Source organism: Polistes dominula, unplaced genomic scaffold (genome assembly GCF_049000335.1).
Source record: "Polistes dominula isolate Pdom_NZ unplaced genomic scaffold, Pdom_raw_medaka contig_22, whole genome shotgun sequence".
In the NCBI taxonomy this organism is placed as follows: Eukaryota; Metazoa; Arthropoda; class Insecta; order Hymenoptera; family Vespidae; genus Polistes; species Polistes dominula.
Genome location: NW_028300966.1, coordinates 62378 through 83523, shown reverse-complemented (window position 1 = coordinate 83523; position 21146 = coordinate 62378). Strand labels below are relative to the sequence as shown.

The 21146-nt window shown below is 31.5% G+C and overlaps 10 protein-coding genes across 14 annotated transcripts; 3 read left to right on the top strand and 7 right to left on the bottom strand.

The window, feature by feature from the left end:
• The first annotated feature begins 72 nt into the window (after positions 1–72).
• Positions 73–3978, top strand: MFS16 (major facilitator superfamily transporter 16). Of its 3 annotated transcripts, XM_015329041.2 has the most exons (10): positions 73–214; positions 326–1061; positions 1166–1244; positions 1353–1488; positions 1565–1930; positions 2581–2625; positions 2758–2959; positions 3080–3228; positions 3308–3610; positions 3715–3978. In XM_015329041.2, exons 2-10 carry the CDS (start codon positions 788–790, stop codon positions 3775–3777), a joined length of 1617 nt encoding a protein of 538 aa, XP_015184527.1. In that variant the 5' UTR covers positions 73–214; positions 326–787; the 3' UTR covers positions 3778–3978. The 3 variants fall into 3 exon arrangements, with proteins under 3 accessions (XP_015184527.1, XP_015184528.1, XP_089029028.1); XM_015329042.2 differs by lacking the exon at positions 2581–2625 and having other exon boundaries at positions 74–214; XM_089172902.1 differs by lacking the exon at positions 73–214 and having other exon boundaries at positions 884–1061; positions 1353–1399.
• Positions 3945–4755, bottom strand: pen-2 (presenilin enhancer, gamma-secretase subunit). Of its 2 annotated transcripts, none has more exons than XM_015328962.2 (3): positions 4549–4755; positions 4303–4407; positions 3945–4238 (listed from the first exon to the last, which is right to left on the bottom strand). In XM_015328962.2, the coding sequence occupies exons 1-3, from the start codon at positions 4607–4609 to the stop codon at positions 4099–4101; spliced, it is 306 nt and encodes a 101-aa protein (XP_015184448.1). In that variant the 5' UTR covers positions 4610–4755; the 3' UTR covers positions 3945–4098. The 2 variants fall into 2 exon arrangements, with proteins under 2 accessions (XP_015184448.1, XP_089029048.1); XM_089172922.1 differs by having other exon boundaries at positions 4303–4404.
• Positions 4756–4818: 63 nt separating this feature from the next.
• Positions 4819–6278, top strand: Snap29 (Synaptosomal-associated protein 29kDa). Its single transcript, XM_015328961.2, has 3 exons — positions 4819–5079; positions 5155–5437; positions 5505–6278. The coding sequence occupies exons 2-3, from the start codon at positions 5168–5170 to the stop codon at positions 6027–6029; spliced, it is 795 nt and encodes a 264-aa protein (XP_015184447.1). The 5' UTR covers positions 4819–5079; positions 5155–5167; the 3' UTR covers positions 6030–6278.
• A 489-nt stretch (positions 6279–6767) lies between these two features.
• LOC149032422 (uncharacterized) lies at positions 6768–7801 on the bottom strand. Its single transcript, XM_089172921.1, has 3 exons — positions 7470–7801; positions 7029–7266; positions 6768–6944 (listed from the first exon to the last, which is right to left on the bottom strand). Exons 1-3 carry the CDS (start codon positions 7587–7589, stop codon positions 6901–6903), a joined length of 402 nt encoding a protein of 133 aa, XP_089029047.1. The 5' UTR covers positions 7590–7801; the 3' UTR covers positions 6768–6900.
• Positions 7589–9061, bottom strand: LOC107070607 (Cuticular protein 57A). The gene is made up of 4 exons (XM_015328966.2): positions 8897–9061; positions 8560–8764; positions 8267–8481; positions 7589–7981 (listed from the first exon to the last, which is right to left on the bottom strand). Exons 1-4 carry the CDS (start codon positions 8909–8911, stop codon positions 7823–7825), a joined length of 594 nt encoding a protein of 197 aa, XP_015184452.1. The 5' UTR covers positions 8912–9061; the 3' UTR covers positions 7589–7822.
• Positions 9062–9138: 77 nt separating this feature from the next.
• Positions 9139–10903, bottom strand: LOC107070605 (alpha-tocopherol transfer protein-like). Its single transcript, XM_015328964.2, is given in 5 exon segments — positions 9139–9827; positions 9905–10268; positions 10356–10407; positions 10410–10663; positions 10766–10903. Coding segments are annotated over 5 exon segments (978 nt in total). The 5' UTR covers positions 10816–10903; the 3' UTR covers positions 9139–9569.
• Positions 10904–11256: 353 nt separating this feature from the next.
• LOC107070604 (retinol-binding protein pinta-like) lies at positions 11257–12737 on the bottom strand. Its single transcript, XM_015328963.2, has 3 exons — positions 12303–12737; positions 11807–12170; positions 11257–11736 (listed from the first exon to the last, which is right to left on the bottom strand). Exons 1-3 carry the CDS (start codon positions 12587–12589, stop codon positions 11482–11484), a joined length of 906 nt encoding a protein of 301 aa, XP_015184449.1. The 5' UTR covers positions 12590–12737; the 3' UTR covers positions 11257–11481.
• Positions 12738–13042: 305 nt separating this feature from the next.
• LOC107070606 (alpha-tocopherol transfer protein-like) lies at positions 13043–15035 on the bottom strand. The gene is made up of 3 exons (XM_015328965.2): positions 14318–15035; positions 13870–14233; positions 13043–13773 (listed from the first exon to the last, which is right to left on the bottom strand). Exons 1-3 carry the CDS (start codon positions 14599–14601, stop codon positions 13516–13518), a joined length of 906 nt encoding a protein of 301 aa, XP_015184451.1. The 5' UTR covers positions 14602–15035; the 3' UTR covers positions 13043–13515.
• Positions 15036–15183: 148 nt separating this feature from the next.
• On the top strand, positions 15184–16600 carry MED31 (mediator complex subunit 31). Its single transcript, XM_015328980.2, has 4 exons — positions 15184–15357; positions 15439–15480; positions 15594–15683; positions 15754–16600. Exons 1-4 carry the CDS (start codon positions 15294–15296, stop codon positions 16065–16067), a joined length of 510 nt encoding a protein of 169 aa, XP_015184466.1. The 5' UTR covers positions 15184–15293; the 3' UTR covers positions 16068–16600.
• Positions 16420–21076, bottom strand: LOC107070608 (organic anion transporter 3). 2 transcript variants are annotated; one of them, XM_015328968.2, is made up of 9 exons: positions 19321–21076; positions 18899–19216; positions 18566–18813; positions 18200–18483; positions 17723–18116; positions 17305–17549; positions 17025–17200; positions 16671–16944; positions 16420–16551 (listed from the first exon to the last, which is right to left on the bottom strand). In XM_015328968.2, exons 1-9 carry the CDS (start codon positions 19477–19479, stop codon positions 16535–16537), a joined length of 2115 nt encoding a protein of 704 aa, XP_015184454.1. In that variant the 5' UTR covers positions 19480–21076; the 3' UTR covers positions 16420–16534. The 2 variants fall into 2 exon arrangements, with proteins under 2 accessions (XP_015184454.1, XP_015184453.1); XM_015328967.2 differs by having other exon boundaries at positions 16420–16944; positions 19321–19949; positions 20249–21076.
• Between the last annotated feature and the right edge of the window lie 70 nt (positions 21077–21146).

The window sequence follows — 21146 nt, the reverse complement described above, 5'->3', positions numbered from 1 at the left end:
ATTTTCATGACAAACTTTGTCTTTCTTCTTAGTTCAAATTTCGCGCGTTTTGACAAATACTCTTTGAACTTTGGTTTGAAACGAATTGAAAGTTATTTCCTTAATGTGTGATAATGAGTCATGTCTCAATTCTTTTTGTATTTCATGTTTGATCAGCTGTCACTTTGTTACTTAGGACAATAAACATTCCATTTAGATTACCATATCATTTAAGGTAAGTTTAATATATAATTACTATTTTTACTATTTTTACTATTTTTACTTTGTTCAAAGTGTAATGAAGTAATTAAAATTTATTAACAAATCTTTGTTCATTTTCTTTTAGGTTATGACGACTCATTCTGTACATTCTGGTCCGTACATTCTTTTTATCAATGTTAATTCCTATTTTATTTCGTTCATAAACATAATAACAAATTATGCGGAGTCTTATAACATATGTTTTAAAATGTTGCTCTTTTAATTTTTCAATACATAATATAATATTTCTATATTATATTCTAAAGTGTGTATATAGTATTTCTACAACGAGTGTATAGTTTTTATTTGTACAATATTTGTACAAAAGCACAAATATACAATATATTTTAATACAATATAAGAATTTTAAAGAAGAAGAAGAAGAAGAAGAAGAAGAAGCATAGATGAAATATCTTTAAGGAAAAGTCTTTTTATTTGTTGAAACATCGTTAATAATTAATCCCAAATTATTTACTTTAACATTGACAAGATAATATAGACAGAATATATAGTATCTGAATATATAGAAAGACATTGTGAATGAAATATGACATCTTTAAAAGATGCCCCATGGGGCTTACGAATGATTGAATATGTAATGTCAAAATGTTGTTCTCATCGTCGTATAAATCGACTTATATGGCATCAAGGAGGCATATTAGCCCTTACATATTTATCATATACTTGTTACCATATGACAAGGAAACCTATATCTGTGGTCAAAAATGTATTAAGTCTTAATTGTAGTCGCGTATTACCGCCACCTGATATTATAATTAATGATACCAATCGAGATACATGGTGTGATTGGGCTCCATTTGGTAAATAATATTTCTTTATATTGTTTTAATACAGTGCATATTTTATACACACAAAACTTATTCTTATATTACTACATTTCAATAGAATATTTGTATTTCTATAGATACACCAGATGCTCCAGCATTACTCGGTATGTTGGATTCAGCATTCCTATTTGCATACGCAGCTGCTATGTTTCTCAGGTGATAGATTTAAAGTGAGCTTACTAATCATCGTAACATCCAATAAATTGCATTAATATTAATTGATTATTTTTGTTTTGTTTGTTTTTTTATTTTTTTTTTATTTAGTGGTTTTATTGCTGAGCGTGTTAATCTGCGTTATTTTCTTGCCCTTGGTATGCTAACGTCTGCTATTTCTTGTTATTTATTTGGAATTGCTAAAACGTATAAGATACATAACTTTTGGTATTTTATTTTCATTCAGGTTGGTATTAATATAATATAAATGATATATAAAAATGATATACGTATAAGAAAATTGAGATGAATTTTTTGTTTAGGCTGCGGGTGGAGTATTTCAAACTTCTGGTTGGCCAGGTGTAGTAACAGTTGTAGGAAATTGGTTTGGAAGGGGAAAGCGAGGCTTAATTTTTGGAATATGGAATTCTCATACATCTTTAGGAAATATATTGGGAACTTTACTTGCAGCTGAATTTGTTGAATCTAACTGGGGTTTAAGTTTCATAATACCAGCAGTAATAATGGGAATAGCAGGATTTATTATTTTTTTATTCCTAGCACCTACACCTATTGATGTAGGATGTTTTCCTCCTAATTCATTTGGATATAGAAAACTAGATGCAACTAACAGTTCAGATGAAGATAGTATTGGAGATATCGAAGAATCTCGCACTATTGGAGAAGATGTAAGTTTTTATGTATATAATGATAATATGATAGACTAATCGCTATTCTAATTACAGCTACAGTCAGTAAATAATAATATCTCTATTTTGTACCTAATTACTAAGTAAACTGCACGTTGATACATAAAGTATAAGCATGACAATTATATCACCCTTTATCTTTACTACCCTCCCAATTATCTTTAAGTTAAAAAATCTTACTACTATTATTTCTTTTTCCTGTTTCTTTTTCATATATACTTTATACTTTGGATCCTGTTTTGACCATCCTGTATATAAAGTATGATTAAATAAAATACCTAACTTGATTATCTCGAATAACTTTGAAATTATACACAACAAGAAAAAATGCGCTATTTTAACTTATAAAGAAGTCATGTGTATTTCACATTATGTTCCTCTTGATACCACGTAATGGTAAAATTAATAGAAATAATGTTTTGTTTAATTAACAATTGAAAAGTTATTCTCCAATGTAATCAAGCTCGGTGCCTTATGTTTCTTTTGTAGTATTCCACAGTAACAAATAATTTTCTGGTGTGTTTAAAAATACTGACAAATTTCATATATAGTTGATTCGTTTTGAATTCATATAATTTATGCACTTGACACAATATGCCCACTAAAAAGTACCCATTTCCTTTACCTAGCGTGTCATCTTTCGCAGTGTCTACCGTGAACAAAACGTTACTAACGTAAGTGCATGCATATTTTCAGTGACATTGTAGTTAAAATATATTAATTATGATATATATTTTATAATAATATTTACCATAATGTACTAAATTTGTGATAGTTAAGACTCATATAGATTTTTATTTTGAAAGGATTCAGCAAACTTAAGATCAGAAACAAGTCCGATATTATCAACAAATAGACGTTTCCACCATCATACCAGAGAGAATGCTATTGGATTTGTTGGAGCTGCCAAAATACCCGGTGTACTCGAATATTCCTTTGCATTATTTTTTGCAAAACTTGTAAGCTACACGTTGCTTTACTGGTTGCCGCTGTATATTGCAGTTTCAAGTAAGTGAATTAATACAGATAAATGAAATAAATGAAACATTATATAAGTATTGTTCGTTGAATTATGAATAACATTATTGATAACAAAATGATCATATTATTTGTATTTATACTTTGTAGGTACATACAGTACAACGTTAAGTGCATATTTATCAGCATTATTTGATGTAGGAGGTATTGCAGGTGCAATAATTGCTGGCGTTTTATCAGACTACAGTGGAATGAGTGCTTTAACATGTTCTATAATGCTTGGACTTGCAATTCCAACGGTAATATTTTACTTTATTTACAAAATATTCATATAAAATCATATAATAATTAATTATATTGATAATTTTTGTTTTTTAGTTATTTATTTATGATTGTTTGGAAAGTATGAGTTTGGGTGCCAGTATACTATTATTGTTAATAACAGGACTGTTAGTCAATGGACCATATGCTTTAATAACAACTGCAGTATCTGCTGAATTAGGAACTCATCCTAGTTTGGGGGATAATTCTAAAGCCTTGGCAACAGTCACTGCAATTATTGATGGAACAGGCAGCATCGGTGCTGCGGTTGGCCCATTATTAACAGGATTTGTTTCACAATGGGCAGGATGGCATAATGTATTTTATATGCTCATGTTTGCAAACATGTTAGCTCTACTTGTAAGTCAATTTTCTAATTTCTACATTATATGCAGTAAGATATGTATATATATATATATATATAAGAATTGATAAACTTGCATTTTAAACAAATATTATTTCAGTTTTTATCCAGATTAGTTTATAAAGATATACGATTATATGCCCAGAGACGAAGGATGGTATAAATGAAATGTATCTTGCGATTAAGATACAAGAAATTGTTTACAAATGAAAATTGATGTATTATTATACATGTATTATATACTTATTTGTATATACTTACAAAATGACTCAATATTCATTGAAATTGAAAGATATTGAAAGATATTGAAAGATATTGAAAAATTGATCATTATCGTTAAATAAATGATATATTTTTACAATAATTGTGTCTTATGAATAAGTAGTTAATTCCTCTCTTTAAAGTAAAAATGTGTATTTTATATATTAGCATATAGGTAGGAATTTTTGTATCAAATAAATATAATAATAAAATATGAAAATAATCAAGGAATACCAACAGGAATAATATAACTAATATGATCTGCAAATTCTCCCCATGCAGCTCTTTGTGTTTGGAATGTTACGATCCATGCAACAAGGGCAATCGTCCATAAAATTGCTCCAATGCCGGAAAATATGACATCTAAAATATTATATTTATGTCTATTCACTAAATTCGTTTTAGATCTAAATCATTGAATACATACATCTTTTAATGTACTTTTGTTCCTCATAAGCTGGTACAATGAACGCCTCTCGTATAAACCAAATTGCATTAACAGCCCAAAGAAATGGAAGTAGGGCAAATCCTGCTATTGTGTGAAAGTTAAAATTAAACAAAGTTAAACAAAGTTAAAACGATACACTTTATAATCAAATATGACTTGTCATCAATTTGTTGATTTTGTGCCTTTTTTGTTTTTTTTATTTCGTTATCGATCGTTAATACCTACCACGAAAATACCATCGACAAAGATATAATTTCCTTTCATTTGAAAGCTTTGATAAATCCATATTGCTTGAATAAAAACAAGTTAATTATATAAATCTACTATAAAGTAGATTTAACCTAGAATATTTCAAATGACTTTCTTTGTATTACACTGTGACTGGTGACAGTTCTAATGGAAATTATTTGCTATGTGTTGGTATCACACGGTATGGATTCGCACCATCTTGTAGAGTTTTACTGAATTAACATTTTCCAATGAATCCTCCCCCATAGTATCAAAACATTACTTTCATATTTTTCAATTGTTTTCTTAATCAAATATTGATTTAACAATTTTTCTAAATATTTCATTGTATCAGAGTTTGTATATAGTGTTTGTATATAGTTTGTATATATATATATATTTATGAATAACTATTGAATTGAGAGCATATTGTTGGTCAAATGGATTTTTACCTTATATAGGTTAGTTTAGTGACAATAGGATAGAAGAGCAAATTTCACAAGTTCGTGTGTATATCACAGTGTGGTGGTGTGTATAATAAGTGATTCAACTAAAGTTTTGAGGGAAACGAATTCCAAGATTATTTATATATAGTTACTTTAGGTTATTGTGCAAAATGGCAGGGAAACATTATTTGAGTGATACAAAGAATCCATTTTTTGAGTTAGAAGATGACGTAGATGATGAAACATTTTTAAAAAGTGCACCAACAAGGGCACCTAGCTCATCGCATAATTATATTAATAATTTTGACAATGAACTTGAATCTAAACGTCAGCAGTTAATGCAACGTAGAAAAGAAATAGAAGAGCGTACTATTCATTCGTCGGAGCGATCTATTTCTCTTTTGAGAGACTCTGAACAGATTGGTGCAGCTACAGCAGAGGTTAATACATATATATATATACACTACCATATAAATAACTTTTATTAAAGGATAAATGCAATTTCAGGAATTAATTAGGCAAAGAGAACAATTAGAGAGGACAGAAAAGAGGTTGGATGATATTAACAGCGCATTAAGATTTAGCCAAAAACACATTCAAGGTATAAAGAGTGTTTTTGGAAGTTTAAAAAATTATCTCAGTGGAAAATCCTTGGACACTCCTGTACCATCTACCAAACTACCAGAATCTACAAGTTTTGGATCTACATCATCGCCAACTTTATCTAATTCCTTAGATCAAGTTCAAACTAATATGGCTAATAATCACCCATCGCTTAAACTTCAAGGTCTTGTAGATGATGATGAAGATCAAAGAATAAGTTCCTCGAAAAATAATATAACAAAAGTTTTAGAACAAAATTTAGATGAAATGAGTGGGTCTTTGGCACGATTGAAAGGTTTAGCAATAGGACTTTCAGAAGAGATTGATTCACAAAATGATTTAATTGACAATATAACGGATAAAGCGGAAAGAACAGATATTACATTACAAAAACAGAATAAAGATCTTACACATTTACTTAGAAAGTAAAGAGCTACGAGGAGGATATCTAAAGGAAGAATATTTCCTTACTTCTTTTGGAGTATATGGAACATGATTCAATATAGCTGTCCTTGCTGTGTTCATATATAGTAGATTAAATGTTTATAATATAAACTTATATAAGCTCTTAACACATAAAGTTTATAAGATAATGAAATTATGTGTAAAAATGGCATGCAAGAGAATCGTCCAATGATCTTTTAATAATAATCCTAATAATAAAAGTAAATTACAAAATAGAGTTTTATCAATCAAGCATTGTTTTAGTTTTGTTCAAGTGTATTTTAAGAGATCGATCTATGAAATATTAAAATAAATGATTAAAGTAAAGTAAAGTAAAGTAAACGAAGGTAAAATAAAATAAAATAATATCATTTATATATTGATTGTAATACAGTATAGAAATAGTTATCTTGAAATTATATAAGGTACGTTTAATTTTCTAAATCACCTTATTTCATGCGCGCGTATAGAGAACAAAGATATTATTAATGTAAATAAGTATAAAAGAATATATTAAACAATTTTTCATGTTTAATGTGTATAATTATATATATACATATATATATTCTACATTTATATTAAATACTTATAATCGTAATACTTTATATACTATATAGTTTTTAATATTACTGCCACACAATATTATTGTTAAATAAATTCTTTATTCGTTGACGTGAATATTAACCATATTTGGATTTATTTCAATACTAATTAGGATAATCGTGTGTTTCCATTGATTATTATTTAATAGTAATATTTGGAAGAACAAAAAGATCTATTATTACAAAGTACTAATAATGTCACATTTGTTAGTTGATTCGATAGAGAATACAATAATTTCAAACGAATATGCCATTTAGCCCATTGGATTCATATTTGACATCATGTTCATCATCGTACCTGTAATATATTTACGTTTGAAACAGAAAACTATCTATATAAACTCAAATAGAAATGTATAAAAAAGTGAAATGAAAGTTTCACCCATTGCTCGTTGTGCCATAGCCATAGGATTCATAGCTCCTGGTGCACCATTAGCTCCGTTCCCATCAGTTCCTGTTCCTCCGTCGCTTCCCCCTGTATTACCTCCGGTATTGCCCCCGGTATTGCCCCCGGTATTGCCCCCGGTATTCCCCGTTCCACGACCACGACCGTAACAAGCAATACTTTTAGATTTGAGAAAAGCATGTTCGGTACCATCGATGCTCCTACCCATTACGATCTGAATAAATTTACATCGTATCTTTATTGATAATCATTATTTATGATACTTAAACGAGTATTGGTAAATCTGAATATTCCATGATAAGGAAACGCCCCGTTTATTACACGATTACACATAGATAATATTAATACACAACTTCTACATATAATAAGTAGTGACAGTATTTTATGAACGTTTTTTGAAATAATAACAAATCATACCGTGATACAGAATATGGCAAAAAGCAATAACCAAAAACCTTGAAGGAACTTCATCCTTGCGGACATATGAAAAATAACAATTGTACTTTTTGTCACGCTTAGACTTTTATACCAACACATACTGTAATTATAGTATTTATTTTCTTTTTTTTAATACATATAGCGAAACTTCCGGTAATCACTAATGGACATTTCATGTGTGCATGATTCACGTGTTGTTAATTATTAATAATACACCTATGTTATTTATTCTTATCAAATTCGCATCGCGCACATTCGTTCTTACTTAGATATTTGACAAGATTTAAAGTAGAAATACTATTTGAAAAATGCTATTTTTTTAATAAGCATTTTTAATACGTTTGATATTCATTAACATCGTTAATAACCGATGTTGCCTCGTACGCTGCGCGCTCCGCTTTTCTTTGAGATGCAATAGCCGCGTGTTCTTCAGCTATCTTTTGATAAAGCTGAAAATGTTTGTCCTTTGCTTTTAACACACTAGCAGTGTCCTAGAAAAACGATGTGAGTTTAATTTAGTTAAATCTTCAATAATATGAAATAGATAGAGAGAGAGAATAATAACCCACATAACATAAAAACTTTCTAAAAACTTTCTAAAACACTAGAAACATTTAAAAACCTTTATCTCTATATACTCCATCAGTAAAATATTGAAGTAAAATCTTTTACGAATCTTTTTCAAAATATTCTAGAATGATGCCTTTTGATGCCTCTGATGCGTTTCTGAAAGATTTCAAAACCTTTCGTGTTATGTGGGAATCAATTTTCCTTACCCTTGGAATATTGATTGGAACATCGTGCGCATTGGCTTCAGCCAATTTTTCGTAAAGTTGAAAATGCCTTTCCTTAGCGAGTTTTACAGCTTCGGAATCAACGGGTTGTCTAAGCGTATCTTCGTAATTTATCAACGACGGATGAAATCCATTTTGGTCAGCTACATATTCTATTCTTCGAACTGTGTTCTTAGGATCAACGAACGAATAAGATCCTAATAAGCAAATAAGTCCACGTATAAAGGTGTCCAAGTATGATAATATAGAAGATATAAAGTTATAAGAAGATTTACCATAAATGGTTCCAGAACCATCTCCGGATTCTTCATGAGTTCGATCAACGTGTCCTGGATATCGTCCCGCTTTGTATTGAAAACTATAGGGTTTTGGAGATAACGTGGTGGATGGTGGTAACGTACTGGTAATTGTCGTCGAAGAATATTCTGATAAAATATGTGAGACGTCTCCGAGACAGGAACTCGATAAAACGAGGACGATCTAATTGGAAAGAAAAAACATTTACTTCTGTTGATACATTCGCACTGGAATATTTTCGTATTTCCTTAAACTAGTAGAAATATGAAATAAATCCTAGTACAATATAATCAATCCTATAATAGTTACACTTACGATTAAACTTTTCATTTTTCTTAAATCAATGATTTGACAAAACTTATTATTATATAAATAACCACCGACGCCTTAACCGACTGCTGTGAGAGGATTGTCTTCCAGTGAAAGTAACATAAGAAACTAAAGAAAGAGATAGTGAAGGTAATATGTTTAAGGGTACCTTCACACCATCAACTCGTTTATTTGATTCCATCATGATTAAATATATTGACGATGATGGAATTTCTTGTTAAAGAATATTATTTTTTTTTCTTTTTTTTCTTTTTTTTCTTTTGATTTTGCAATGCAACCGTGTTATGTAATACTTTGTTATTGATCTGACGTTATACAAGTCTGAACTTATTGTATGATTGTGAATTTTAATTTCTATCAAAGTCCATTTGTATTCTAAGAAGAGACAAGGTTTATCGATTTTTTTACAAGCACTTTTTTTCTGTTAAATCCTTGCTATATATTAAGAGTTTCTAATTGTTCGTAGTAATAAAAAGAACAAAATACATAACAGTCATCTTTTAGTCATCTACTATTACAATTACAGCGATAACGCGTTACATCATAATTACGTATGCATTTATTTATATAAGAAAGAAATCACAAGATTTTGATGTGATTTGGATGTAATTTTAGTAAGTAATCGGATAAAAAGATCGGAAAAAGTCGGATAGATTGTTCAATCAATTTCGAGCTTTTTGAAGCTTCCTTCAACACCAAACAGATCCGTTGCTGTTTTTCCTTTACCGGGACGCAGAGATTCATTAACGCGACATAAGGTTTCCTCTTGTTGAAACCAAGCACGATTGTCATCTAATTTTTTAATTTGAGCATCGTTCAAGTCCTTCAAAGGACCTGCTTGCCCACCCGATTCGTTTGGAAGTATTTCCAAGGGTATAAACTTAGCCAAAGTTTCCATAGTCGAGTGCATGTGAAACTGCGAGAGAAAATAAAATGTCTTATTATTATTGCGAACTTTTATTAAGCGAATTTTCTTTGACGAATTTTTCTTACCATGTCCATCAATTCCTTTTTCATAAAAGGCTTCATCATATTAAGAATAATGTCCATAACCGGCGAGGTGTTCATAAAATGGAAACCCTTAAGACGTACAGGTAAAGCTTCTTGCAAGTAGTAAAGAAATTTTTTCAATCCCATAGGATTTAGTCGACCCACGTGTCCAAGTGCAACGTTCTTTGTATCAAAGAGGATAATGTGACCTTTGGAAGTACCTTCTTCGTGAAGCCAGAGATCAATTACCATGTTAAGGAATTTCATACCATCGTTATAAACGTAATGCGACGGTTCGGTATCTATCAGTCTACCATAAATGATTTTGTAACCATCATTGGTGGTTTTATTCAAAACCAAATTGGATCTGTGAAAATAAATCTCTAATCTGTTAATCTAATGAAATAGCAATGATTAACTTATTAGTAAATGTAAAATATTTATTTACACTTACACTGTTTGAAATGCTTTTCGAAGGTCCTTCGAGCCAATAGGATCTCTGTTAGAAAAAACTCTGGTACGTGAGTTCGTACGGTGTAATAAGTATCGATGGTATTTTTCGTTGGCTCTATACGATAGTAATTACTGTGTAAAAAGAGAGCCAACTCGCTGTCGGAGATTTTCGGCAAATGAGGTTGCTTTTGACACCACTCTCTCAACGTTCGTATATCGTCTTCCTTCAATTCTGGATTTTTCTTTAATTCCTCTTCGAACGAAATTCCAGCTTTTAGTGTCATCCTATATTTTATTGCTTTTTCTTTTCTTTGCGCACAAAAATATTTTTTTTCAAGATTTGTCTATCTTGGATTACTGGCCTCTTAAGAAAAACGAATTAGACTAAAGGATTTAAGCGGAGTAACATACGATTGACAACTGCGTGACATGTTGATGTTACCCTGTATATATAATTTCATAATCGGACAAATCACACGAAGTCATTTAAGGATATTTTTCGTCATGTGGGTCAGATGAGAATACACATGCGTAATTACACATAATTATAAATGCATTGTTCTCCTTTTATTTCTTATTTTGCTCCTTTAGAAAAGATTTGGTACCATTGACTTCAAAATTACGAATGCAATCTTAGCATAGATAGCATATTTCATTAGGATGATATAAAAATGTAAATTCACATATGTCATATATATATGATTTAATATAAAGATTTTGGAATGTGTGCGAAACACATCAGTTCTTGATTCTGTTGATAAAATTTGTAAAGGAGTTAAATACAATTGTAGTTTGGAATCTCCTTCTATTCTGTAATTATGTTATTGCGTGTTAGAGAAGAGTCTTAAAAGAGTTATATCATCGAAGTATTATGATGTAACAGTCGATTAATAAGCAAAAAGTGACTCGTACAAGATTTTATTTCATAAGATCGTATTAATTTGATTGAATAATGCAAGGATAAAATAGAATTACCATGTGAATATATTAAAAAATATGAAAATATAGACCTTCCCTATATAAATATATACGCATAAAACAACGCATAAAACGCAGCTAATAAAAGCAAATAAAGATACAAAGATATAAAGATAGGTATAAAGGTATAAAGGTATAAAGATATCCGCTCAATCGATCTCGAGTTTTTTGAAGCTCCCGTCGACACCAAAAAGGTCATTTGCAAATGTAGGCTTCCCAATTCTTAACGATTCGTTAGTCTTATTCTTTGCCTCATCCATTAAAAAGTATTCGCGATTGTCATCGATCAATTGGTTTTGCTTGTTAGCGAGATCTTTGATATTACCGCTTTTGCCACCTATCTCATTTGGAAGTGCATCAAAGGGTATGAATTTTTTCAATTTTTCTACAGTTGTCAAGTTTATCTAACAATAAATTTCATCATTAATCCTTTATCCTATAATAAAATCAAATTCAAGATTAAAGTGAACTCACCAATTCATATAGTTCCTTCTTCATGAAGGGCTTTGCTATATTTAGTAGAGTTTCAACCGCCGAATTCCAATTCAATACATATATTTGTTTCAAACGAATAGGTGCCGCCTCTTGTACAAAATATATAAATTTCTTAAGTCCCATAATATTTATACGACCTACATGACCCAACGTTATGTTCTGTACATCAGTAATAAACACCAATCCGTTAACTGGTCCTACTTTATAAGTGCCCAACTCTACTGCCATTAAAAAATATTTAGTGGCATCATAAAAGACATAAGAAGATGGATCAGAATGCGCCAAATCTGCATATATCATTTGATATCCTTCCTTGGTTAATTCCTTCACTGGAAAAACACGTCTGTTTTCAAGGAAAATAATATTCCGTTAAATTCGTTCACCCTTTCTTCTTTCCTCTTTCTTACACATTCACATTTAACACATTATACTATTAAAATTACATGACATTACATACTATTAAAATGAAACTTACATGATACTGGATTGTGTACGAATTTCTTTTAAGAATGGGTCTCTATTGGCGAAAAATTCGGGCACATGAGTTTTGAAAGTAAAATAGTTTTCTATCGTGGTCTTAGTTGGTTCTAGTCGATAATAATTACTGTGAAAAAATAAAAGTAATGACTCGTCGTTTATCTTTGGCAAATGAGATTCCTTATCGAGCCAATCGCGAATGATTTGTAGATCCGATTTCTTAATATCAGGATTACTTTTCCAAAATTCTTCTAACGAATATGATACTGTAGGTACTATAGCCATTGTAAACTGAAAAACTTATTAAAACTACGATAACTGACTTTCACGTGTATCAAATGATAATTTTAGTTCGTATTACTTATTCATTTTATAATCTAAATAACGTTGGTTTTCTTTTTTTTTTTTTTTTTTTTTTTAATGTTTTACGTTAATGTTGCACGGAACGTGGAAGAAGAATATGTTTCTTACTTGATAGCAACCGATCTAATAATGAGTTCTACTTATATACATATGCATATATAGGTTGTTCCGAAACTTGTTGTACCGAGGAAAGAGAAAGCTTGACGTAAAACTCTGATAGAAACCCTGACGCAACCTTGACACTAATCCGACACGAATTTAGGACAAAATTTAGGACAAATTTCTTCATTTCAATTAAAAAAGACATCTTCCAAATCTACTACAAATCGGAGCATTTGGTAAAAGATATTTGATAAAGCAATTTTTAGAACATCCTGTAGATAAACTTGTTTATTACAGTACTAAACTTGTCATTTGTTTTTTTATCAAGTTTATCGAGATAAACGTTTTTTTTTTGCAGGAGATCAAAATACACATACACTCATTACGAGTGTGTAATACAATGGAATTGGAAATTTGTTTCTATTGTAAGTAGCTATTTTACAAGGATATTGAGATAATTAGATAGTATCATCATTAACAGAATTTTATAAATATATTATTAATTATGAAATGTATGTCAACCTCATTCCATAATAATGTAATATACGCTTAAGGGGAATGTGATGGGGTTAATTGTTGGCCATTATAAAAGATCAAAGTACAGAATAAAAGTAGTTGCTATAATATGTACGTATAACTTGAAACTTGAAACTTGAAACTTGAAACTCGTTTAATAATGTTTCATTTGATCTAATGTATGGTATATGTATTTGATTAGAATAGCATCATTTATTTGATTTTGTGCGTTAATCTATTTCAAGCTTCTTGAAACTCCCCTCGACTCCAAAAAGATCCGTTACATTTTTACTTTGACCAGATCTCAGAGCCTCATTTACTCGACCATTTATCTCATCCTGTAGGAACCAAGCTCGATGATCTTCGATCTTTTTTATATATTCTTCGTGTAAATCTTTGGTAAATCCTGCTTTACCAGCTACATCGGTTGGTAATACTTCTAATGGAATAAACTTTGCGACACTTTCCAATGTGGAATGCACGTGCAACTAATAGAACGATGATCAAAATTATTGTAATTATGGCATACTGTATTACATAGCATATATAATTTAGTAGATAATCAATAATAATAATAATCATACCACATCCATCAATTCTTTTTTCATGAAAGGTTTCATCATATTTAGAATGATATCCATCACAGCCGATGTGTTCATGAAATGTAAACCTTTCAGACGAACAGGTAAAGCTTCTTGCAAATAGTAAAGAAACTTCTTCAGTCCCATAGGACTTAATCGGCCTGCGTGACCGAAACTTACATTTTCCATATCAATCAGAATCAAATGACCAATTCCTGTACCTTCGGTATAAAGCCAATAATCCAAAACCATGCTAAAATATTTCATACCGTCGTTATAAACATAATGCGAAGGATCGATGTCAAGTAGTTTGCAGAAAAGTATTTTATAACCATCTTTCGTTGTTGTCTTCAATGGTATTTCTGCACTGTAGACAACATTTACATCAAATATTATTATTATTATTATTATTATTATTATTATTATTAAATGCAACTTCAACTTTACTTACACAACTTTCATTATTTCTCGAAGCGACTTTGATCCAAGCGGATCTCTATTAGAAAAAAACTCTGGAACGTGAGTTCGTACAGTATAGTAAGCATCTATCGTATTTTTTGTTGGCTCCAATCGATAATAATTGCTGTGTAAAAATAATGCCAATTCACTGTCCGTAATTTTTGGTAAATGAGGCTGCTTATTGCACCATTCTCTTAATATTTGTATATCAGAGTCCTTTAAATCAACATTTTTCTTTAATTCTTCTTCATAACTAATTCTTGGTGTTAAACTCATTTTCTTGACTGCTGTAATAAAAAGCTGCAAAACTTTTCAAAGATAAGTTCAATCTTTCAATGTTATAACAAGAATGAGACTGCTAACTAGGAGACGAACAGCTTTATTTATAACTGATGAATAAAAACATAAATTAATCGATATGAAAACTGTAATTATATATAATGTAATTATCAAAATTACGATACAGAGATGGAGAGTATAATTTCCATATTTGATGCTAAAATTATATGTCAAAGAGTAAATTTATATTTCTTTATAATGAGATGTTATTATTGAAGTTCTACAATTTTTCTTATTATTAAACACACATAGATTGGAACTATTTAAGTTCCAATCTACGTATAACATTTATTAACATCCAAAGATATACTAGTTATGCAAATGTATTTCATAAAATAAAATATTACAAATGTGTGATTGAAATATTTGAAAATGTCGCGCCTCGTGTACGAAATGTTGGCGCTATCTCTCGTCGGCCGTAGAAAGAGCAGTGTGCAGTGACGACTTTACCAACGGAGTGTAGTACTATTTTCCTTGTACACTTGTGGTCTACTCAGTTTTTCATTTTATCGACCATTAACGTGTCGACTACCGCGACACACATCGACGTCTCGTATATCAGAGTATATGCCTCTTAACCCCGGTTAAGGGGCTGTGTTTGTTGCTGCTGCTGCACCTTAACTGGATGTATGAAGATCATTACACGTTTCCTTCTAACAATTTTCTTTCAATTTCTTTCTACTTTCTTTGATGGTTAGTATTTTCATATTACGCTCAAAAATTATCTAAAAGTGATAGGTTAGCGTATTATGAACCGTCTGGATGATCCTCCAGGTCTCATGAAAGGCAGAAAACCATCTTTTATCGGAATGAATGGTATGTATGTTTAACGATTCAATAACAAAGTTGTTCTGGTTTTTTTGTTTTGTTTTGTTTTGATTTATTTATTTCTATTGATTATTCCATTTTGCTGTTATATTCGGTTATAGGAGGTACGGAAACAGACGACCAACAGCGTCTAAGGTTCCAAGTTGAACTAGAGTTTGTTCAATGTCTTGCAAATCCAAATTACCTTAACTGTAGGTACAATTTTGCTATCACAATTTGCTCACATTTACTTTTCTCATTTTTATTATTTAACTTTTGTAGTTTTAGCACAACGAGGTTACTTCAAGGATGCCACATTTATAAACTACCTTAAATATCTTCTCTACTGGAAAGAACCGGAATATGTTAAATATTTGAGATATCCCATGTGTTTGTACTTCTTAGACTTATTACAATACGAACACTTTAGAAGAGAAGCTGTCAGCTCGCAATGCACCAAATTTATAGACGATCAGCAGATTTTGCTTTGGCAGCATTACACTAGACGTAGGATAAGACTTTTACAAACAGCAGCGGAGCAGACTCCACATGTAAATCCACAAAATAATGGTATTGTACAATCTAAAGTTCCTTAAATGAGAGAAAGAGAGAGAGAGAGAGAGTGGTACGTCTGGTACGTCTGGTACGTCTGGTAAAGTTAGAAAATTGGAACATTTGATATATATATATATATATATAAACTATAGGAGATATTACTTACAAATATATCCTCCTTATATTGTCATTTCTTTTATGGATGAGTTGTTTATTAATCATATTGTTAAACTGTGATATATTTTGACATAGAAATACCATATTTTACATGGCCAAACAGTTTTGTTCTTTCTTCTCAGTCTCGTTAAAAGATTTGTAAGATTTTTATTGTTAAACGCTTTTCATTCCAATAATAAATTGATATGAATTCAAGTAAAAAATAAGTATATACAATAATTGATTAAGTTTCTAAATTATTCTTACAAATGTAAAATAATAAATACATAAGTCCCTGATAAATAAAACTTACAATTTATCTATAGTGGTAAGCGCATTATACACATTTACATCAGAATGCTTGTGAACCTGTATTCAAATTGAAAACAAATAAAAAAGACATTTTCACTAAAGAAAATTTGCAATCGCAATCGCAATCGCGGACGATTAGTCGGCATTTTTGTTTTCCGAAAAATTAACTAATATACCGTTTCCAGCATCCACCCAATCCTCCGAAAAAAGTTTCTCTCTTAGTATTTCTCTCTCCTTAAGATCGTCTTTTGTAATATTTTCATCTTCCTTAACTATTTCCTCATCGTTTATTTGATCATTTCTTTTTTTAACGAACATCTCTTCAATATCTTCTATCGTATCGGGTAGAATTGTATTCAATGTTTCTGGCAAAAGGATTGCTAATATACCCGAAATAAAACATAGAATAGCAAGGATCGCTAATGGCATACTAATTGGCACATATTCTCCCTAAAAAAGAAAACAAGAAAGAATAAGAAGAAAATAATAGTATTTGAATAATTGACAAATGATATTGTTAATCACGTTACCGATGATAACACATGAGGTATACTTAAAAAACCAATCTCAGCAAAAACTGTACATAAACCTAAACAAGTTCCTCTTACGACAGTTGGAAATAGTTCAGCAGTGTAGAGATATATTACAGCAATAGTGCTTATTACGGTTACTTTACCAAATAACAATATTATAGTCTTCGTGAGATCTATTTAAACAATAAATAAAAACAATATTATCAATAACAATTCATTTTAAAATAATAAATCAATCAAATAAAAGCAATGGAATTTTGTTTGAAGAGTTAATCACCTTTCCAGCCTAAAGATGATGAATCTATTAGAATCATTAAAATAGATAAGATAATGAATATCGTGCCATTTGTAAATTGACATATGCTTAATGGTATTCGTCTTCCATATCTTGACAATACAAAATATATAAAGGTATAAGCAGCAATTTCTAAAGCTCCTCCTAATGCAAATGTTACGTGTCTGTTTACGTTAAAAGTTGGCAGAAGCGATGCTAAAAGATAACACGCCATAGAAGATGAAAACCTTGAAAAATAAAACAAAAATAAACGATCCAAGAGTAGCTAAGAGCTAAGAGTATTAAGCACAACTAGGAAGGCTATTGTAATGTAAATAATGAAAACTAATTAATTAAGAATTAATTTCACAAGAGTACATTCAGCAGCTAAGTGAATAATTATATATTTTCAAATGATTACCACTGAAAAATCATCGCAAGACTATACTTTCTTGTTAATGGTCGTTTAAATAGCTTCTGTAAGCTTTTGTTTTTTACTTTTGCTAATTTTTCGTCGACATTGTCGTCTATTTTGATTTCATTATCATTTGCTTCTTCGAGCTTTCTTGGATTTCTAAGCACGACGATTATTTCTTCCTCAATCCTCGGGGATGTATTTTCATCATAAATGGACTGACAACTTCTTTTAGATTTTCGATTATTGCTCGAACACGATGGTGGATTTTTTATTTCACTTTCTACGTCCTTTTCTCTTCGTAATTCGACGTCCATCGATGACAGTCGTTTTTTCGATGATGTTTGGTCGATGGAATTTCTCGAATTTCTCCAATTTCTCGAATTTCTCGAATTTCTCGCTAAACAAACAACAATTTCTATTCAATAATATCCAAATGATGGATGGATTTTGTTAAGAAGAAATATTTTACAATCCTCATACATTGCTCCTCCTCTGTCTGCTGATTCGAATCTGGTGTAGTCAGCAATTTGGTTTCGAGAGTTTTAGATTTCTTCAAGTCGACACTCGAAACGCGTGATTTCCTCCTTTCTGGCTTCACTGGTATCGGATTTTCTTTAATTACAACAGGCTCAGACTTAATAACATTCTCTCTGTGTATTCTCATGCAACACCCGCCGTTATATTTTGCGATTCTTTCCAACGCCATATCGGCTTCCGTTAATTTATTTTTAGCCAACAGCCATCGTGGGGATTCGGGTATTATCCTGTAGGATAAAAATGTCATTTCAAACAAGTTCAACTGTCAACTGTCTCCGACTATTTTCATAATCATTGTAAACCATGTACCAGATATATAAAACTGTTATCGCTGTGGGTACGGAAACAGCCAGCTGCAGAATTCTCCAATCTGGTATAGCGTAACTTAATATCGCTAGGAGTATCAAGCCGATAGCCCAAGCGATTTGCATGATCAGAGCAACGAGAGTTCGCAATTTACTGGGGAACAATTCCAGGGATAAGATGTACGTTGAGTTTTGTAGGCCTTGCACGAAAATACCTTGGAGACCACGAAGTGCCAAAAATGTAGGATAATTCTATAATTAATGTTCGTCGATTAATGATTATAGCATTAATAATAGCAATAATAATAGCATTAATAATATCGTTAGTCGATTTTACCTGCACGACGTAAAGCGCAACAGCCATAGTGCCTTGCGTGTATAGACAAATTGCTTGAACTGGTAATCTTCCAATCCGATCAGCCAGAATTCCAGCAACCCAAGCACCGATCAAAGCACCAAAATAATAGATTGCTGACGCTAGATAGGTCAAATATTTTCTGTCGCATATCAAGATCCATTCGGTGACAACGCTGTTCTCACCGGGCTCGATCGCGAATCGATAGTCGCCGCCGGAACAGGAGGAGCTCCAGTTAGATTCAATTGTCGAATTATTTTCAATTGGACAACCATACGTTATGCTCGTTGTATTCTTTGGCTGGAATATAATGACGACATTTTTCTAAATTCCTTTTTTCATTGAAACTAATGTAAGCCTAGGACTGAACAAGCTTGAACAAGCTGCACTCGTGATGAGATTACCTGACAATAAAATTTCGGTGTGTAATTATGAAAAGCCGGTAAGGTATGATTCATTGATACGATGATGTAGTTTATGCAAAAAATTAATACAAGAAGCATCTGAAAACAACCAACTTTGACCGTTTCTGCGTTCATTCTTTTTCCATCGTTGACTTTCATCTTTGCCAACTTTTTCAACTAATTTCAAATATATATTTTCTTCGATATTATATAATTATTTTCTTTTTTTTTTTTCTATTATTTCTTCTTTCTCTCTTTATTATCTCATACACCAATTTGTCTCGCACGGTCACCAAATTCTTACAAAAATTCACATTTCGATTAGGAGGTGATCTCGAAATTCCGAACAAAGGATTTTAACGGATTGCATAATCACGATTATTCTTTCATCTTTTCTATCCATTTGATGATTGAAATTAAGCCGAAAAGCATGTGAACATTTGTATCTTCAACGAAGAAGTTTGAAGGAAAGTTCGAAATAAAGTTCGAGCATGCGCCGGCGAATAGAGTGTCATCAATGAGGGTGTACCACGCACTGCCGGTGAGACGATCGCCAAGAGTCCTTTCTCTCCCTCTTTTCGTCTCTCCTCCCCCTCTCGAAAAATAGTGCCGAGAAAGAGGAATATGCTCTGAAGAACAGATAGAAACGCGTGTCTTCCTAGCTACCGCCAATATTGATTCATTTTACAATACATTCAAACTACTATTATTCATTGTTAGGAAAGTATTAGTATTATTATAAAGTAATAGTCGAAAAGTAATATGAACAATTTCAAAAATATTCAATTATTGAATTAAAATTATCGTGATCAATAAGTATTGTATTATTGCAATATTTGAAACATGGTACCGCGCACATTACTGCAATAGGAAGCAAATGCGCTTGCGGAGTTCATAGACCCTGACAGGAGGACATTATCTAACTTACTGCAACTGCGCCTACACATAGGCCTACACATAGGCCTACACATAGGCCTACACATAGGCCTACACATAGGGTGTCAAAGCTCTCATACAAAGTTACATGTCACTTTTCATTAGTATTTATATTTCGTTAAAAACAACAATTCTTCTTCTACTTCTTCTTTCTTCTATCGGTCATTTTCAATTAAATGTTCAACATTGTATTTATTTCTTTTTATCAAAGAAATGCTAGATCTCTCATGCTTGAAGAAACCATTTAGAGAAGTCACGAGGAGATCAGTCAGGCGAAAATTCCGCACCGTAGAATGGCATTTGATGTGGAATGATATCGGATCAATATACCCCAGAGATGCATTTTCTCAGATGTGTGTGAAATTAATAATACTTCTTATTGTAATATTTCCTTAAACAAAAAGATCTTGACAATAACGAGTGTCGTAGAGTCATCATCGTCGAACGGCTAGTTGGTTTCCTTCGTTTCTGGAACTGTTTTCGTATTCTAAGACTGTCACGTCCGGTCCCAGTCGCATCCTGCCTTTCATTACGAACCTAATAAGAAGGGGCAGCAGCAGCAGCAGCAGCAGCAGGGTTTGTTCCTTTCGCTCGAATCGACTAATCGACCGGTTAATCCAAAGGGAACGTACGTCCTTCGATGGCTTTAACGAAGTGCGTCATTGTTGTCATTGTATATCCCTTTCTTGGACCGGCTGCTTAGTCTCATCGTCATCGTCATCGTCATCGTCATCGTTCAACACTTGCGTCGTTTAATTATCATTCAATTGACCGACTCTCATCGTTTATTCATTCACGAACGATTATTTTAGTTGTAGTTGTAGTTTATAGTTTTCTACCTTGGTCCTACTACAATTTTCTAGGTAACCGGGACTACACTATGCTATACC

What these genes read in the sequence shown, in the direction of transcription:
- MFS16 (XM_015329041.2), top strand. Translation starts at nt 788, where the DNA reads ATGACATCTTTAAAAGATGCCCCATGGGGCTTACGAATGATTGAATAT. An exon ending in GGTATTTTATTTTCATTCAG is followed by an intron (nt 1,489 to 1,564) that starts GTTGGTATTAAT and finishes TTTTTTGTTTAG; the next exon opens with GCTGCGGGTGGAGTATTTCA. An exon ending in TTGGACTTGCAATTCCAACG is followed by an intron (nt 3,229 to 3,307) that starts GTAATATTTTAC and finishes TTTGTTTTTTAG; the next exon opens with TTATTTATTTATGATTGTTT.
- Snap29 (XM_015328961.2), top strand. Translation starts at nt 5,168, where the DNA reads ATGGCAGGGAAACATTATTTGAGTGATACAAAGAATCCATTTTTTGAG. An exon ending in TTGGTGCAGCTACAGCAGAG is followed by an intron (nt 5,438 to 5,504) that starts GTTAATACATAT and finishes ATGCAATTTCAG; the next exon opens with GAATTAATTAGGCAAAGAGA.
- LOC107070604 (XM_015328963.2), bottom strand. Translation starts at nt 12,589, where the DNA reads ATGGCTATAGTACCTACAGTATCATATTCGTTAGAAGAATTTTGGAAA. An exon ending in CGTACACAATCCAGTATCAT is followed by an intron (nt 12,171 to 12,302) that starts GTAAGTTTCATT and finishes CCTTGAAAACAG; the next exon opens with ACGTGTTTTTCCAGTGAAGG. An exon ending in AGAAGGAACTATATGAATTG is followed by an intron (nt 11,737 to 11,806) that starts GTGAGTTCACTT and finishes ATTTATTGTTAG; the next exon opens with ATAAACTTGACAACTGTAGA.
- pen-2 (XM_015328962.2), bottom strand. Translation starts at nt 4,609, where the DNA reads ATGGATTTATCAAAGCTTTCAAATGAAAGGAAATTATATCTTTGTCGA. An exon ending in TTGTCGATGGTATTTTCGTG is followed by an intron (nt 4,408 to 4,548) that starts GTAGGTATTAAC and finishes TTCACACAATAG; the next exon opens with CAGGATTTGCCCTACTTCCA. An exon ending in ACAAAAGTACATTAAAAGAT is followed by an intron (nt 4,239 to 4,302) that starts GTATGTATTCAA and finishes ATAATATTTTAG; the next exon opens with ATGTCATATTTTCCGGCATT.
- LOC107070606 (XM_015328965.2), bottom strand. Translation starts at nt 14,601, where the DNA reads ATGAGTTTAACACCAAGAATTAGTTATGAAGAAGAATTAAAGAAAAAT. An exon ending in CGAGAAATAATGAAAGTTGT is followed by an intron (nt 14,234 to 14,317) that starts GTAAGTAAAGTT and finishes TGTTGTCTACAG; the next exon opens with TGCAGAAATACCATTGAAGA. An exon ending in AAAAAGAATTGATGGATGTG is followed by an intron (nt 13,774 to 13,869) that starts GTATGATTATTA and finishes TCGTTCTATTAG; the next exon opens with TTGCACGTGCATTCCACATT.
- LOC149032422 (XM_089172921.1), bottom strand. Translation starts at nt 7,589, where the DNA reads ATGTGTTGGTATAAAAGTCTAAGCGTGACAAAAAGTACAATTGTTATT. An exon ending in TTGCCATATTCTGTATCACG is followed by an intron (nt 7,267 to 7,469) that starts GTATGATTTGTT and finishes AAATTTATTCAG; the next exon opens with ATCGTAATGGGTAGGAGCAT. An exon ending in TATGGCACAACGAGCAATGG is followed by an intron (nt 6,945 to 7,028) that starts GTGAAACTTTCA and finishes AATATATTACAG; the next exon opens with GTACGATGATGAACATGATG.
- MED31 (XM_015328980.2), top strand. Translation starts at nt 15,294, where the DNA reads ATGAAGATCATTACACGTTTCCTTCTAACAATTTTCTTTCAATTTCTT. An exon ending in ATCTTTTATCGGAATGAATG is followed by an intron (nt 15,481 to 15,593) that starts GTATGTATGTTT and finishes ATTCGGTTATAG; the next exon opens with GAGGTACGGAAACAGACGAC. An exon ending in AAATCCAAATTACCTTAACT is followed by an intron (nt 15,684 to 15,753) that starts GTAGGTACAATT and finishes TAACTTTTGTAG; the next exon opens with TTTTAGCACAACGAGGTTAC.
- LOC107070607 (XM_015328966.2), bottom strand. An exon ending in TGGTTCTGGAACCATTTATG is followed by an intron (nt 8,482 to 8,559) that starts GTAAATCTTCTT and finishes TTTGCTTATTAG; the next exon opens with GATCTTATTCGTTCGTTGAT. An exon ending in TTCCAATCAATATTCCAAGG is followed by an intron (nt 7,982 to 8,266) that starts GTAAGGAAAATT and finishes TCGTTTTTCTAG; the next exon opens with GACACTGCTAGTGTGTTAAA.
- LOC107070608 (XM_015328967.2), bottom strand. Translation starts at nt 19,479, where the DNA reads ATGAAAGTCAACGATGGAAAAAGAATGAACGCAGAAACGGTCAAAGTT. An exon ending in GCAGACAGAGGAGGAGCAAT is followed by an intron (nt 18,117 to 18,199) that starts GTATGAGGATTG and finishes TTGTTTGTTTAG; the next exon opens with CGAGAAATTCGAGAAATTCG. An exon ending in TACCTCATGTGTTATCATCG is followed by an intron (nt 16,945 to 17,024) that starts GTAACGTGATTA and finishes TTTCTTTTTTAG; the next exon opens with GGAGAATATGTGCCAATTAG.